Source organism: Psammomys obesus, unplaced genomic scaffold (assembly GCF_907164565.1).
Source record: "Psammomys obesus unplaced genomic scaffold, mPsaObe1.curated_primary_1811, whole genome shotgun sequence".
NCBI lineage: Eukaryota > Metazoa > Chordata > Mammalia > Rodentia > Muridae > Psammomys > Psammomys obesus.
Genome location: NW_026585609.1, coordinates 34,916 through 52,785, shown reverse-complemented (window position 1 = coordinate 52,785; position 17,870 = coordinate 34,916). Strand labels below are relative to the sequence as shown.

Here is a 17,870-nt window from a genome sequence, read left to right as displayed (position 1 = left end):
TCAGCACTCTAACTTCTATGCTGCATGATATAGAACAAAAGTTGTAATAACTTTCCCTTAGAACAATGGCCTGGATGTCTCTACAGAGGTTGTGAAGTGTAGACATAGGTCTATGTCTCTCTACTCATGATACTATGAGGACAAGTCAATTTCAAAAATGTATCACCTTTTCCAGAAAGAGGGAAAGCACAAAAATAGCCAAATATTTCTTGGCATTGATATGAATAGAATAGAAAGTAAAAAAAAAAAATTATAGTAATTTTTTAAAATTTTTATTTGCAAACTTTGTTACCTTCAAAACCATGAGAATATAAATAACCTTCATTTGGTTCATCATCCACTTAAAATTCAGTTGTTTATTTAAGGTCTATTAACATTCCCAAATGATAATAAAATAGGTATAAGATTTCAAAACCAAAAAAGGGTAAAGCCCACATTCTCAAAGACAAATATATCTAGAGAGAGACATGTAACTCGGTTGTTCACTGGTACCTGGCAAGCCGCATCCTAACTTTGATCCTGAGCACTCAATAAAAGTAGACATGTTAAGAAATGCCTACAATCCCAGCACTCAAGAGATGTATCAAGGAGGATCAAAAGTTCATGAATATCCTTAACTACAGAGATGGAGACCACCCTGAGCTACATGAGGATATGATTGAAAAAATTAAAAGAAAGAAAAAAAGAAGGCTCCTGAGATACTATATGCCTCCCTCAGTAAAGATACTTGTATGCAATCTTAACAACATAGATTCCACCCCCAGGTCCTGGAAGGTAGGTACAGAGAATCAACCCCTAGCCAGCAGGGCATGGTGCCACACATTTTAAATCACAGCCCTTGAGAGGCAGAGGCAGGTTGATCTTTGGGAGTTTAAGGCCACCCTGGTCTACAAAGTGAGTTCCAGGACAGTCAGGGCTACACAGAGAAACCCTGTCTGAGAAAGAGAGAGAGAGAGAGAGAGAATCAACTCTTGAGCCTTGTTGCCTGGCACCACATTAATGTGCTCTCTCTCTCTCTCTCTCTCTCTCACATACACAAACAAAATCACCTACAAGATGTGCAGGGATAAAGATAGAGCAGAGGCTGAGTGAAATGTCCAACCAGACCAATGCCTGGCCCAACCTGAGACCCACCCCCTTGGGAAAGAGCCAATTCCTGATACTATTAACAATACTCTGCTATGCTTGCAGACAAAACACTAGCATAGCTATCTTCTGAGAGGTTCCACCCAACAGTGGCCAAAACAGATGCTGAGACTCACAGCCAAACATTGGGTGGAGCACAGGGAGTCTTATAGAAGAATGGGGGAAAGAATAAAAAGACCCAGAGAGGATAGGAGCTACACAAGAAGACCAACAGAGACAACCAATCTGGGCCCAGAGGGGGCTTATGGAGCACCAACCAAGAACCATGCATGGACTTGCCCTAGGCCCCTTACACACATGGAGATGGAGATGATGAGTAGCTTGGCCAACATGTGGGTCCCCTATATAGGGGAAAAGGAGCTGTCTCTGACATGATCTGTGTTGCCTGCTTTTTGATCACTTCTCCCTGGTGGGCCTGCCTCTATAGGCCCCAAGGGAAGAAGATGTATTAAGTCCTGATAAGCCTTGATGTGCTGGTTTGAGTTGGTAGCAGGGAGGTTCACTTTATCTGAGGAGTAGAGGAGAAGGTAATAAGGGGAAGTGGGGGGGAGAATGGGAATGGGAGGAGATGAGGGATGGCCTACCATCTGGATATTAAGATATTAAATAAACAAATCAATTAAAAATTAAATGTAAAGGAGAGATTGGATATGTGGTCAATTTAAGATCTAAAAAATTTTTAGATTGGGATGTGGATAAGTGAGGTCTGTCCTGGCCACCTGCACCCAATTCCCCAAGCATACTCCAAGCAACCATCTTCTAGGTGTACTCCATTTCCCAGGCCACATCTCCACCTGCATTCTTGAAGACTGGCAACCATTGGGAATCAGCAACTACCATTAGGGATTAGCAGAGACTGGCACCTATCAGGGACCAACAGCATCCGGCATCCCCCATTATCCTGGACCTCATCTCCACCTGCAATCCCAGAGACCAGCAGCCATCAGAGACTACCAGTTCTTCCTGTATCCCTGGAGATCTGTTACCACCCAGGAAAACCAGAGAACTGTTACCATGCAGGACCACCAGGTTACCTAAAATCCTAAAGGCCAAATATCATCAGGCACCAGCAGGCTTGCAAACACCAAGGGCAACCAAATGGCTAGATGTCAGAGTAAGAGCATAAGCAACAAAACACAGGGCCATATAACACCACCAGAATTCAGCTATCCTACTTCAGCAAGCTCTGAATGCCCCAAAACACATAAAGCACAAGAAATTGATCTTAAATATGATGTTATGAAATGATAGAGACCTTAAAAGAGGAAAATAAATCCCTCAAAGAAATATAGAAAAATACAATTAAACTGGTGAAGGAATTGAAGAAATTACTTAAAGAAATACAGGGAGAAGGAATCGGATAAAACTCTTCAAGACTTGAATACAGAAATAGAAGCAATAAAGGAAACACAATCTGAGGCAAGGAGACAGAAAATCTAGGGAAGAGACCAGGGACTACAGATATAAGCATCATCAACAGAATACAAGAAATGGAAGAGAGAAACTCAGGTGTAGAAGGTACATCAAAATAAAACGACTACCTACAGATTGGGAAAGAATATTCACCAACCCTTTATCTGACAGAGGGCTAATATCCAGTATATATAAAAAACTAAAGAAGCTGAAAAACAGCAAACCAAGTAATTCAATTAAAAAATGGGGAACAGAGCTAAACAGAGAACTCTCTGTAGAGGAATATTGAATGGCAGAGAAACACTTAAAGAAATGCTCAGTGTCATTAGCCATCAGGGAAATGCAAATCAAAACGACCCTGAGATTTCACCTTACACCCATCAGAATGGCCAAGAAGAAAAACTCAAGTGACAACATATGCTGGAGAGGTTGTGGAAAAAGGGGAACCCTCCTCCACTACTGGTGGGAATGTAAACTTGTACAACCACTTTGGAAATCAATTTGGCGCTTTCTCAGACAACTAGGAATAACACTTCCTCAAGATCCAGCCATACCACAGCTAGGCATATATCCAAAAGTGGCTCAAGTACACAATAAAGACATTTGTTCAACCATGTGTGTAGCAGCTTTATTTGTAATAGCCAGAAGTTGGAAACAGCCAGATGCCCTTCAACTGAAGAATGGATGTAGAAATTGTGGTACATCTACACAATAGAGTACTACTCTGCAATGAAAAATAAGGAAATCATTAAATTTGCAGGTAAATGGTGGGACCTGAAAAGGATCATCCTGAGTGAGCTGTCCCAGAAACTGAAAGACACACATGGTATATACTCACTCATATAGACATACAACATAGGATAAACCTAAAAACCTGTACATCTAAAGAAACTAATCAAGAGAGAGGACCCTGACTAAAACACTCAATCCCCATCCCAAAAGGCAAAGAGGATAGACATCAGAAGAAGAAGAAACCAGGAAACAACCTAGGAACCTGCCACAGAGGGCCTCTGAAAGGCTCTGCCCTACAGACTATCAAAGCAGACACAGAGACTTATGGCCAACTGTTGGGTGAAGTACAGGGAATCTAATGTAAGAAGTGGGAAATAGTAAGATCTGGAGAGGACAGTAACCCCACAAGGAGAGCAACAAAATCAGAAATTTTGAACACAGGGGTCTTCCCAGAGACTCATAATCCAACCAAGTAGCATGCATGGAGATAACCTAGAACCCCTGCACAGATGTAGCCCATGGCAGTGTAGTGTTCAAATGGGTTACATAGTAATGGGTAGAGGGACTGCTTCTGACATAATCTGATTGGCCTGCTCGTTGATCACTTCCCCCTGAGGGGAGACGAGCCTTACCAGGCAACAGAAGATGACAATGCAGCCATTCTTGATGTGATCTGATAGTCTAAGATCAGAAGGAAGGAGAATAGCACCTCTCCTATCAGTGTACTTGGGGAGGGGCATGCATGAAGAAGGGGAATGGAGGGTGGGACCAGGAGGGGAGAGGGGAGGGGCTCATAGGGGGATACAAAGTGAATAAACTATAATTAATAAAAAAGAAAAAATCAATACACCAGTCAAAGATTGTTGAATATAAAAAAAAATTTTAACACAAAACATCCAAGAAATCTGGCATACTATATAAAGACCAAATCTAAGAATAATGCAATAGAACAAGAAGACTTCCAGCTCCAAAGCCCATAAAACATTTTCAATAAAATCATAGAAGAAAACTTCCCCAACCTAAAGAAAGAGATACATATTAACATTCAAAAATCTACAGTACACCAAATCAATTGGACCAGAAAAGAAAATCTTCCTTTCGCATAATAATCAAAATACTAAATGTATAGAACAAAGAAAGAATATTAAAAGCTGCAAGGAACAAAAGGCCAAGTCATATATAAAGGCAGACCTATCAATACTACACCTAACCTCTCAATAAAGTATAAAAGCCATAAAGGCCTGGATCCTACATGCACTAAGAGACCACAGATGTCAGCCCCTACTGCTATAACCAGCAAAAATTTAAGTGTCATAGGTGGAGACAAGATATTCCAAGAAAAAAAAATTAAAGAATATTTATCCACCAATCTAGCCCTACAGAAGATAAGGAAAACTCAAACGAAGGGAGCCTAACTACACCCCAGGAACACAGGAAATAAATATCAGCAAAAACAAAAGAAGGGAAACACACACACACACACACACACACACACACATACCCCACACAATACACTCTCCCACCACCAACATCAAAATAACATGAATTAACAATCATTGGTCATTAATATCACTCGACATCAGTGAATTAAACTGCCTGATAAAAAGATACAGGCTAACAGAATGAATGCAAAAACAGGATCCATCAATCTACTGCATACAACAAACACACTTCAGCAATAAAGATAGACATTAACTCAGAGTAAGGGGCTGAAAAAGATTATCCAATCACACAGACCCCAAAAGTAAGCTGGATTAGTTATTACAGTATTGAATAAAATAGACTTTTAAACAAAAATTAATCAAAAATTATGGGGAAGGACACTTCATACTCATCAAAGGAAACATCCACCAAGATAAAGTCTCAATTCTGAACATCTCTGCCCTCAAATGCAAGGGAATCATATTTGTAAAAGAAACACTACTAAAACTTAAACCACACATCAAAACCCACACATTAATAGGGGGCTACTTCAACACCCAACTCTCACCAATGGACAGATCATTGAGACAGAAACTAAACAGAGAAATAAGGAAACTAGACAACATAAGTCAATTGGACCTAACAGATATCTACAGAATATACCATCCAACCAAAAAATGTACCTTCTACTCAGCTCCTCATGGAACTGTCTCTAAAATTAACCAGATACATGGAAACAAAACACACCTCAACAAGTACAAGAAAATTGAAATAACACCTTGTATTCTATCAGACCACCATGAATTAAAGCTAGACTTCAATAACAACAAATACAACAGAATGCCTACAAACTCATGGAAACTGGGCAATTCTCTACTCAATGACCACTGAATCAGGGAAGAGATAAAAAAAGAAATTAGGGATTTTTAGAATTAATGAAAATAAAGGTACAACATCTCCAAACTTATGGGACACAATGAAAGCAGTGCTAAGGGGAAAGTTCATAGCACTAATTACTTTCATAAAGAAATTAGAGTTATCATATTAGCAAATTAAAAGCACAACTAAAACTCTTAGAACACAAAGAAGCAAAAACCCCACCCCCTGTAAAAATAAAAAGAGTAGACAAAGGAAATAATTAAACTAGGGACTGAAATCAATAACTTAGAAATAATAAAAGAATACAAAGAATCAATCAAACCAAAAGGTTGTGCATTGAGAAAATCAACAAGGTAGACCATCCTTTAGTTAGCCAACCTAACTAAAAGGCAAAGAGACAATATAAAAATTAATAAAATCAGAAATGAAGAGAGGTACAAAACAACAGACACTGAGGAAATCCAAAGAATCATTAGTTATTAGTTTAAACCATGTATTTCCCAAAATTCCAAAATTTAAAGGCAATGGATGATTTTCTTGACAAATTTAATTTACCAAAGTGAAATCAAGATGAGGTTAACAATTTAAACAGCTCTATAACCCCTAAGGAAATAGAAGCAGTCATCAAAATAATCCCAACAACAACAATAACAACAAAAGCCCAGGAACAGATGGTTTCAGCACAGAATTCTACGAGAATTTCAAAGAAAAGCTAATACCAATATTCCTCCAATTATTGCACAAAATAGAAACTGAAGGATCATTACCAAACTCATTCTATGAGGTCACAGTCTCCTGGTATTTAAATCACACAAAGACTCAAGAAAGAAAATTTCAGACCAATTTCCCACATAAACATTGATGCAAAAATTCTCAATAAAATACTAGTAAACTGAATCTATGAATACATTAAATACATCATTCATCATAATCACGTAGGCTTCATCCAAGGAATGCAGGGATGGTACAACATATAAAAATCCATCATTATAATCCACCATATTAACAAACTGAAAGAAAAACCCCACATGATCATCTCATTAGATGCAGAAAAAGCCTTTGACAAAATCCAGCACCCTTTCATGATAAAAGTCTTGGAGAGATCAGGGATACAAGGCCTAGAACTAAACATAATAAAAGCAATATACAGCAAGCTAATAACTGACATCAAATTAAATGAAGAGAAACTCAAAGCAATCCTGCTAAATTCAGGGACAAAATAAAGCTGCTCACTCTCTTCATATCTCTTCAATATAGTATTTGAAGTCCTAGCTAGAGCAATAAGACAAAGGAGATGAGTGGGATACAAATTGGAGAGGAAGAATTCAAAGTACCCCTTTTCACAGATGAAATGATAGTGTACATAAGTGACCCCTAAAATTCTATGAGAATTCCAACACCTGATAAACAACTTCAGCAAAAGGGCAGGATACAAAATTAACTCAAAAAGAAAAATCAGTAGCCCTGTTGTATACAAACAACAAATGGGCTGAGAAAGAGAGAAAGAAATTAGGGAAACAACATCTTTCCCAAGAGCCACACATAATATAAAGTATCTTGGTGTAACCTCAAACCAAAGAAATCAATGAACATTATGACAAGATCTTCAAGTCTCTGGAAAAAAAAAAAAAGGTTGAAGAAGATATCAGAAGCTAGAAAGAGCTTCGAAGCTCCTGGATGAATAGGATTAGTAAAAATGCAATCTTAGCAAAAGTATTCTATATATTCAATGCAATTCCCATCAAAATACCAACACAATTCTTTACATAACAAGAAAGAACAATTCTCAACTTCATGTGGAAAAAAAAAAAACTCAGAATAGCTAAAACAATCCTGTAAAATAAAAGAACTTCAGGAGGTATCTCCATTCCTGATCTTAAGATGTACCATAGAGAAATGGTAATAAAAACTGCATGGTTCTAGCACAGAAACAGACTAGTGTATCAATGGAATCAAATAGAAGACTCAGAAATAAACCCACACACTTATGGACACCTGGTGTTTGACAAAGATGCCAAAACCATACAATGGAAAAAAGATAGAATCTTCAACAAATGGTGCTGGTCTAACTGGATACATACATGTAGAAAAACACAAACAGATCCATATTTATCATCCTGCACAAAACTAAGTCTAAGTGGATGAAAGAACTCAACATACAACCAGATACGCCAAATCTATTAGAAGAGAAAGTGGGCAGCCAGTCCTGAAGATACCTGATAAAACAGGATCAGATGAATGGGGAGGAAGTCCCCCCTATCAGTGGTCTTGGCAAGGGGCACGGTGGAGATGAAGGAGGGAGGGACTGGGAGGGAATGAGGGATCGGGACATGGCTGGGATACAGAGTTAATAAAATGTTACTGATAAGAAAAAAATAAAATTCAAAAAAAAAAAAAAAAGAAGAGAAAGTGGGGAAAGAGCCTTAAAATCTTTGGCACATGAGACAACTTCTTGAACAGAACATTAACAGCTCAGACTCTAAGCTCCACAATTAATAAGTGGGACCTCTTGAAACCAAAAAGCTTCTGTAAGGCAAAGGACATTGTCAACAGAAGAAAAGGGTAGCCCACAGATTGTGAAAAGATCTTCATCAACGTTATGTCTGTCAGAGGGCTTATATCCAAAATATATAAAGAGCTCAAGAAATTAAGCACCAATAAATAACCCTATTAAAATTGTTGTACACATGCTGTGAGCCACAGCCAGCTAGTAGAAAGTTACAGACAGCTGCAACAAGGTCGTAGGTGAGAGATATACGTTCCTGGGACCTATGAGAAGTCTGTTCCTCAGGCTAGACATTTGAGATATCTTAGCTGACATTCTTGTAGTATCTCTTTTAGTAAACATTCTTGCAGTGTTCTGCATCATCATTAATCACCCTGGTATGTTTTGTAAACTATATTGCTGACACATTTTCCCTTCCTGCCTTCTCCCTATAAAGTTGTGTGAAATTTTTCAAATAATGAGAGCAAGATAAGATTATAGACTTGATCTCATTCTTTGTGTATCCTTGTCTCCACTTCATTCTTTTCACCCCTCCATAGGAACTCGTTGAACTCCTGCTGGACAGGACATACAAAGCTAAAGAGAGAATTTTCAACAGAGGAATTGCTAATGCTGAGAAGCACTTAAGGAAGTGCTCATCATTAATCATAAAGGAAACTCAAATCCAAATGACTCTGAGATGCCATATTACACCTCACATGATAGCACATGTGGGTGAGGAGATGGAGAAAGGGGAACACTCCTCCATTGCTGGTGGGAATGGAAACTTTTACAGCCACTTTGGAAATCAATCTGGCACTTTCTCAGAAAATTTGGAATAGCTCTATCTCAAAACCCAACTATACCACTCCTGGAAATATACCCAAAGATGCTCAACCTTAAAAGGACATTTGCTCAACTATGTTCATAGCAGTTTTATTTGTAATATCCAGAAACTGGAAACAACCTAGATATCCCTTAACCAAAGTATGGACAAAGAAACTGGGGTACATTTACACAACAGAATACTACTCAGCTATTAAAACCAGGAAATCATGAAATTTGTAGGCAAGTGGATAGAACTACAAAAGATCATCCAGAATGAGGTAACCCAGACCCAGAGAAAAACTCATGTGATGTAGTTCTTTCAGTGGGAGCCTGGGTAATTGTTTTTCATTCAGTGGGGTTGTTGGGAGCTTGGGTGGTCCCTGAGACAGGGCTGTTGTTTGATGTTCCTTATTCTGCAGCTGCCAGGTGTAGTCCAGTGTCTGCTAGTTTCTGCTGGTATGAATGCCATGCTGGAAACCCATGCTTTGGGAGGAGAATGAAATCAAGGTTTCTGGGTCTCTCAGGAACAACTGGGTGCTTTGGGATCAGGCCCCTGAACTAAGAGATGCTCCAGGTATCACTGGAGAAGATAGCAATAAGTTTTCTACTGGGATATAGCACTGAAGTTACAGTTAGCTCTTTTGAATGAGATTGTCGGTATCAGATAGCAGTAGAAAATTGGGAGCTCAGAAAGCAGGTGATGATACAATAGTGTTACAGTTCTTTAGCTAAGCCAGTGTATTAATGGTGTGTGGGTAGGAGGGAGATGAGTGGGCTAATGCCTTTGCCTGGTCTGTTTGTACTCGAAACATAGGCATGGCAAGGATCAGGCCTGGCGGTTGGAAGGTCATCCCAGTGAGGTGCAGGCCCCCAAGCTGGAAGGCAGGTAAAGGCCCTGCAGGTGTTTTACTGGAGGTCAACAAAGCTCATGGAAATCAGGCAATCTCTAGCCAGCCTGGATGGCAACCAAGCCAGGAGAGTTCAACCAGAAATGTCCAGAATTCTTCCAGACTTGCAATGAAAAGCTGGTACCAATACTCTCCAACTATTCCATAAAATAAAGAGGAATCTCAAGCAGCCATGGTGGAAAGCTGATAGTATCACACAGCTCGAAGCACCTTTATTTTGTGTGAAATCAGGAATTTTTAAACCTTGGGCAGTGGGAGAGGGTTTGAGGGTTAATGTGTTTGATTCAATGGGGTTAGAAGTGCTAGGGATACCTGATTAACATGTAGTGCTACAATACTTCATTTACATGCGGTAGCCACGTGATCTTTCTTGTGGTCCTATCACAAGAAGGAGAACATAGTACTTCATTATCCTATGGGTGAGGGAAAATCTCCAGGTAAAGCTGAAGGTCATTTGCTTAAAGCTAAGATCTCCTTAGAATAGGGTGTGGTATTTCAAGGAATTTCCTGGTGCTTATGGAACAGGTTTCTTATCAGGAAAGGTACAGACCTGTAATTTTCCATGATGGCTAGATGATGCTCCTTAGATGTGTTAGGGTTCAGGTAGAGAGGGAAACCCAACTGAAAAAGAGATTTCACCATTATAGAATGAGCTCAGAAGCTATACAGAAATGTCAGACTTCAACCATAACCAACAGAATCCCACAATGGCATCTACTAGCTTATAAGAAGATATTAGCCATATAATACAGGATAACTGTATTACAATTCACAGACCCAAAGAAGCTAAGTAACAAGGAGGGCCCAAAGGAGAATGCTCAAATCTCACTCAGAAGGAGAAATAAATAATCAGCAGAAGTGGTTAAAAAGAGGGACCAGGAAAGGAGAGGGAACACTGATAGAAATTAAGGTTGGGAACAGATATGGGGAAAGCAGGCTCAGAAAGACAGAGGCCTTGGAGAGAGAGAAGAAACCATGAGTATGGGCATCTCTTAGACAAGTTGGAGACCTGAAACACAGTGGGCACTGAGAGGCTATGTAGGTGACCCAGCTGAGACTCCTGGTGGTGGAGTCATGGATACTGGAGAGGCCACCCTCCATTCAGACAGGACTCCCAGTGGAGGGAAGGGAACATTAACCTTCCACAAAAACTTCTACCAAGAATTTATCTTGTATAAGGGATGTACAGGGATAAAGATGGAAAAGAGATTGAGGAAATGTACAACCAATGCCTTGACCAAGCTGAGATCCACTCCATGGTAAAGAGCCAATGCCTGACACTATTGATGAGGACTGTATTTGTAGACAGAAGACTGGCATGGCTGTCTTCGGAGAGGCTCTGCTCAACAACAGAACAGAATAGAACAGAAATTGATGCTCACAATGAAATATTGTGCAGAGTAGAGAACCTTGTGGAAGAATGGGGGGGCAGAGGGGACAGGAGCACCACAAGAAGATCAACAGTCCCAACTATCCTGATGCCTGCAGACATTGAAGCACCCATCAATGAATGTTCATGGACTAGACCTATGCCCTCTTCATATATGATATTATATCCAATGGGCAGCTTAGCCTCAATGTGGGCCCCCTAGAAAAGGATCAGGGGCTGTCTTTGATATGGTCTTTGTTGCATGCTTTTCGATTAGATCATTTCACCCTGGCATGGCTGCCTTTTCACTGTGAAACAGTAAGTACACAGTCTTGATTCAATTGAATGTGCTGGGGTGGCTTTGTGGGAGGCTCTGTTTTTCAGCAAGGCGTAGGAGGAGGGATAAGGAGATGAGGGAGGGGTGAAGGAGAGGGACTAGAAGGAGAGTAGGGAAGGGGCTAAGATTGAGATGTAAAGTGAGTAACTAATTTTGAACTAGAGAGAGAGAGAAGAGATGAGAGACTGGATGACAAAGTTAAATCTCCCAGGAAGTACCAAGGAGAGGAGAAGACTTGCAGTTAGAGAAACAAGATGGCAAGATAGGAGTGAAAATGACGATACCAGTGCTTGAACTGCAGGAGAAGAAGGAGGAGGGAAGGAAGGGAGAGATTGTCAAGGAGAAACCAGTAAAAGAAACTTAGCAAAACGTCCTAACCTAAGGCACTTGGTTGAGGTGTCAACAGACTTACACAATTTGTCATCCAGATTGTGGAGATAAAAAAGGAAGTGTTCGCAGAAGTTAGAATACTAATTCTCATTCCAAAACTCATGAAGTTTGAGATAATGTCTTCACAGTCTACTGGGCATTTTTTTCTCTATTGCATGAAGTGTGTGTGGAGTAACAGGAAAGCAGAGGGCAGGCTGCTCCTCCAGTAAATATTTAGTAGCAGGTAAAAGAAAAGTAGTTGTAGTGGCTCATACTTGTAGCACCAACAGCTGTAAAGCTGAAGCAGGAGAATCACAAGAGCCTGAGGCGAGTCTTAGTTACATATTAAATTCCAGATAACAGTAAGCTACATAGCAGGACCCTATCTCCAAAAGTAAAGAAAAGCAGGACTGAAGAGATGGCTCAGCAGTGAAAGGCACTTGTTGCTCTTGAAGAGGACACAGATTCATTTCCTAAGACCAACATAATGGCTGACATTCATCTGTAATTCCAGGTTCAGGGGATCCAACACCGTCTTCTGATCTCTGTGTGCACCAGACACAGACATGGTGCATACACATAGACACATGAATGCACAACTACACACATACTCTCTCTCTCTTGCTCTATCTCTCTCTCTCATTAGATGAAAGATCTTTTTTAAAAAAGTAAAGAAAAGAAGAAAGAAATAACAAAAAAAAGAGGAAGGGAAAGAAGTAGATGAGGAAAAGAAGTAAGACAAATTCATAATGAAAAACACAGGACATAGTACAGAGCTGACTTAAAAATTTGCTGTTGATAAACAGCAGAAGCACAGCAGAAAATAGTAAGAGGCAGCCTCAGGACAACAGCAAAGCCGCTGGCCTTTGTTGAGGGATGTCACTCTGCCACCAATGAGGGAATTGTGAAATAACGAGAGACATAAAGAAATTTCATCAAATAGAAAAAGAAATGAACTTAGTATTAAATCTATATAAAATTGAATCTATAAAAAAGAATAGCATGATGGAAGCCATTTTTATACTCATGCTAATGTAAATAGTACATTTTATATATATTTTGACACAGACAAGACATGCAGGCAAAAAGAACTGTAAATTGTTCCCAGAAAGCAGGAAAGGGAGTAAGAGATAACTCAACATAATTTCTCATTGCTTACAGTTTTCTGTGAATGTTAATTTGGTAAACATGAAAAGAAAACCAGCCTTGACATTGTTCTATCTCTTGGTGATCCACAATTATGTCAAATTGTGGACCCCTTATAACAAAAGTATCAATAGCCCTGATGAAGGAAACAGTAGAAGGGTTGGCAGATGCAGAGAATCCATTCATGTGTCTTAGCTTCATGAAAGTGGTGTCTCAAGTCCCCCGCTCACAAATGGACTGGATGGGATTTTGAATATACCCAAGGCCACAAGATTCACAAATCATATTGGCAGACTGGAGGGCACATCTTCTTTCCTTGTTAGTCTTCTGTACTTTGGGGGAGCATTGCTCCTCCCAGAGAAGAAGTCTGAGCCTCATTTCCTGTAGGTGAAAGTTGACCTAAAACATCAAGGACTGGAATGAATACTCACCTTCCCATAAGAAAATGAGGTAGTGATATTATGAAACACCCTAGGCCCATAGTTGCACATCCAACACCAATCATGATAGGTCTGTGAAGTTTTGTCCCGAAATAACTCACAAATATAATCAAAAAAAGGTTTCCTAGGGAAAAGGGGAGATGAAAACAGTTGTTTCAATAAAGTGTTAGCAGCTCTTAGTCAATAACCTCTTCAGCATTTGGACTCAGGAGTTCATTGTTTAACAACTACCTTAATACAGGTAGTTGGGTGCATAGGAGATTTGTATATCATCTTAATATGTAAAGCAATTGTGACCCCGAAGGAACGTTCTCTTCCATTCTGGAGAATATTAAAAATTCTATTCAGGATTATCTTGCTTTAGGGATTGGATACAAAAGCAGGTGTCAGCCAGACCTCTTCTCTCATGACTACTATATGCAGAATGAAATGGGTTCATTTTTTTATAACTTACTGTTTAAAAACATGTTTATTGGTCAACATGGCCCAGTTGGGTGTCTGCTTCTATTGTCACTTCTCTCCTATACTAGATAATGCTGTTAACCAGAGATATGGTAAAAGTCCTAACTTACCAACTGGGTCATAGGTCTAGACTGTAGGAGTCAAACCAAAATGTCACCTTTTTGTTTTAGTAGAAATTCATTGGGAAGCTCTGCTCTGACAGAGCAGTCTTTGACAAACATGTTTGAATAAGACGCTGAAAGAATAAGATGGGCCTGTCAGCACAGACCTTGTCATCCCCAACTACTGAGAGGCCAAGAAAGGGAGACTACAAGGTCCAAGTTAGCCTGGGATACAGAGTGAGTTAGCCTGGGTTCCTCATAAATAAATAAATAAATAAATAAATAAATAAATAAATAAATTAAAAAAAAAATAAGCAGGCTAGGGATAGAGTAGGAGAATGCTTGACTAATGTGTATGAGGACCCAGGTTCAACAACCAGCACTATTCACACAGAAAAGGAGTTGAAAAAAACCAAATAAATAAGTGAGTGCTCTACAAACCATATATTTTTAGTTCGATGTAAATATTTGCCCTGTTGATAATTCAAATAAAAGAAAGATCATAAAAATCAATCATTGTTTCTTGATGACTTAAATAATCTTAACTTTTTGAAGAGTAGCTGAAGACTTTGTTTTTCTTCCTTTCTTGTCTATCTAAGTAGAATAATATGGTGTTCTTTTTAATGGCTTATATCCCATCTCTATATTATTATTATCTCTATTGCAGACTGTCTCTGCTTCCAAAGATCTTGTAATCTAGGCATAATGCAAGATACTCAGTTTTGATCTCTCTGTAGATCTTTCTAGTTTATGGCTGCGCCAACGGCACCCCGTCCCCACCCTGAATGCACAAGATCATGTCTGAAATGTTTATTGAATGGAAAAACATTTTCTTCTCACATTAGTGTGAGTTAATGTTTTACATTGACTTGTGTTTCTCAAATAATAAGTTGGAGGGCCTGGTGAGAGAGGTAAGAAGTCCAAGTTAGTAAGAGATTGCTTGCAAAACTATTGGTGAAATGCTTGCCAAATGCTGCTTCCACTGGCCAGTGTGGATTCCCTCCTCTCACAACAATATCTGCTTAAGACATACCCTTAGTCACCTTCCACAGTCAGTGGTGGTAGGAAGACATAATATTTTTTACTTTAAACAGGAATTTCTAACCTTTAGTTTAAAAGCCATGGAATTCAGAGAAATTAGAGGTTTTTGTGAACTTGAGTGATAATTGTTTTCAGTAATCATTAACTGTGCATTAGCATTTCTGTCCAAGGTAAAGTAAGAAGCAGTAGTTACTTGAGCAGCCATCATTTGGTTACCAATAGAAGTATAAATGATGGCTTATAACATCATGGTTGTTTTAATACTGCAAAATGTCATGGAGTCAATAATTACTTGAAAATCAGACCTAGTTAATATATACCTTGTTAAAAAGCACAAATATTTCTTCCTGACAGGCTGTTTGGATGTTCTGAAAATTTTATTTCAGTGGCTTCCTTTTAATCTATACAGTTTAATTTTTTGCAAGTAAAATATTATCCTGAAATCAGATGTCATTAGGTTTTCAATAAGAGTCCTAAACACAGAAAGATCAATGTTCTCTTCCAAACCCACACGGGATCTTGGTCACTGAGAGATAAAAGACATACTCCAGACCAAGCCACAGTCTCTACCCATTTCTCCTCTGTGCATATTTCTCCAGGCTTATGTTCTAACATCTTCCAAATTTCCATAAAACTGAGATGACTCCATCCTCACACAAAATCTTTGTGCTTCACCCTCTGTATAAATCCCTTCACATTAACCTGTCAATTTCTCTGCCTGGAAAAGCTTTTCTCCTTCAGGACCGCACTTGCTGCTTCTCGCACATAGAGCAGGAGCAGAATCTGTGTGAAGTTTGTGTAAGGCATTTATCCTGCCTCCACTGAAGGTCTAGGACACAGGTGCAATAGTAAGTTCCAGGACAGAGCATCCTCAGTATGGGTGGGCTTCTTCTCAATCCCAATTTTCTTTACTGTTTTGATTAAGTACATTAAAGACAATTTCACAATGAAGAAGGTAAAGACTATGACTGAACTAGTGAAGAGAGGCACCAAGACTTCCAGGTCTTTTGTTTATAAAGGAAATCTTTCCCTCCTTCACCCTTTGAGCTCTTATATCCCAGTTCATCATCCAAAAGCAGGGGTTGAAGTTCATCCATTCTTTTTAGAAATTGTGTCTGACCCAACTCAGACACAGGAAAGCTTCTTCATTAGTGACTAGGAGTGGAGAGCTGTCAATGTCGCAGACACAGAAGGGGAATAGAAACATTTGGAACACAATTTCCTCTAGGCTCCCACATCAACATTCTAAAAAGCCAAGGAAAAGCGCTTAGCTTCTCTTTGAGTGATCAAATAACAGAATTAGATAGTAATACTCTAAATCTTTTGACACTTCTCAGAGAAAAGGGACTGTGTCAGCATATATGACAACACTTAGGGATTATCATGAGAATATACAAATAAGTGGTTTCTTCACATCAAACACCAGGAAGTATGTAACTCACAAGATCAAACAGTCTACTGCAGGAAATGAGAAAATATCAATATATAAATGTAAGTACGTGTAAAAATAGCTCACCAATCTCAAAGCTCCCACTGATAAATCCAACTAAAGATGCAGGAATATCAAATTGTCTCTCGATTTGTGTGAGCATGGAACCCATATAAGCTCCCGATAGTGCTTTGGATAGATATGCCCATGTTAATGCCATCAGAAACATCTAGTAAGAAAAAAAAAATGTTAAGAAGAAAAAAATGAGAACTTTGTTTTCTGATTATGTATATGTTTTCTACTGACCAAATAGCCTCTACCATGAGGAGCTGAATTGTATCCAAGATAAACAGCCCTTGAATATGCAAGAAACTTTAAAGTGGGAACTCTCTGCTGTCTATCATTATCCTCATTCTGGACATGTAGTTAGAATAGTTGGTTAGCAGTGATGAATTCTGTAGATAGTTCTGGCTTTGCTCTCTTATTGGTACACCTCAATCATACATAGAAACATGGAATTGTTCCATGTAAGACACAGCTATTAATGATTCATTTGGCATTATACTCTTACATGCAGAACAAAACTTGTCTTCTTTAAGAAAGGGAAAGGACAGAACACAGAACTACACCAAGCCATTGTTCCTGCAGCAGGCCTACTGTGCTCTCTTTCTAGGAATGACAGGTCTCTGGATGTCCGTGGCCAGTGCAACATTTATTCCTGTCTTTCTGCATTCTTGGGCACACACTATAGGCAATGGCCACAGCAAAGTGACCTCTGCATGTTTTTTTTTTGTTTGTTTTCTTTGTGGTGCAATATTTTTTGTGATACTTTATCTCAGCAGTCCAAGTGGTGTTTATGGCATAAAAACTCAGGGAAGAACATTTTTGGGGTCCTTCAGGTGCAGGATAAAATATAGCTTTGTACTGATAAGACTCTTCACTAATGACCTGTGACTATAAATATCTCACTTTGAGTGATGTAGTGAATAAGATTTCTGTTTCTCTCAATGTATCTTCCAGCAGTTGGTTGATGGCAAATGTCATCATCTCAGCTTCTAGAACTTCTGTACTATCTCATACAGAAAAATATGCAAATTATACTGTGAGATTACTATTTCCTGCTTGTAAACTTATTGTCACAAGTACCAATTAACTTGAATAAACCAGAAGAAAAACATATGCAAAAGGAAAAGAAGATAAAACAAAAGAAAGAAAGAAAGAAAGAAAGAAAGAAAGAAAGAAAGAAAGAAAGGAAAGAAGGAAGGAAGAAAGGAAGGGAGGAAGGAAGGAAGAAGAAAGAAAGAAAGAAAGAAAGAAAAGAAAGAAAGAAAGAAAGAAAGAAAGAAAGAAAGAAAGAAAGAAA

General features: G+C 39.0%; 1 protein-coding gene across 7 annotated transcripts in view; it reads right to left on the bottom strand.

The window, feature by feature from the left end:
• Positions 1-17,870, bottom strand: part of LOC129679205 (solute carrier organic anion transporter family member 1A5-like) — a 79,390-nt gene that overhangs the window by 48,517 nt on the left and 13,003 nt on the right. For 6 of the 7 annotated variants that reach the window (XM_055610190.1, XM_055610185.1, XM_055610180.1 and 3 more), the window contains exons 4-5: positions 16,595-16,736; positions 13,466-13,598 (exon numbers count right to left, since the gene is read on the bottom strand). In XM_055610190.1, the coding sequence (XP_055466165.1) occupies positions 13,466-13,598; positions 16,595-16,736 (275 nt within the window). Of the gene's footprint in view, positions 1-10,363; positions 10,435-13,465; positions 13,599-16,594; positions 16,737-17,870 lie in introns of those variants that run through there. The other variant, XM_055610205.1, reaches the window with a different exon arrangement.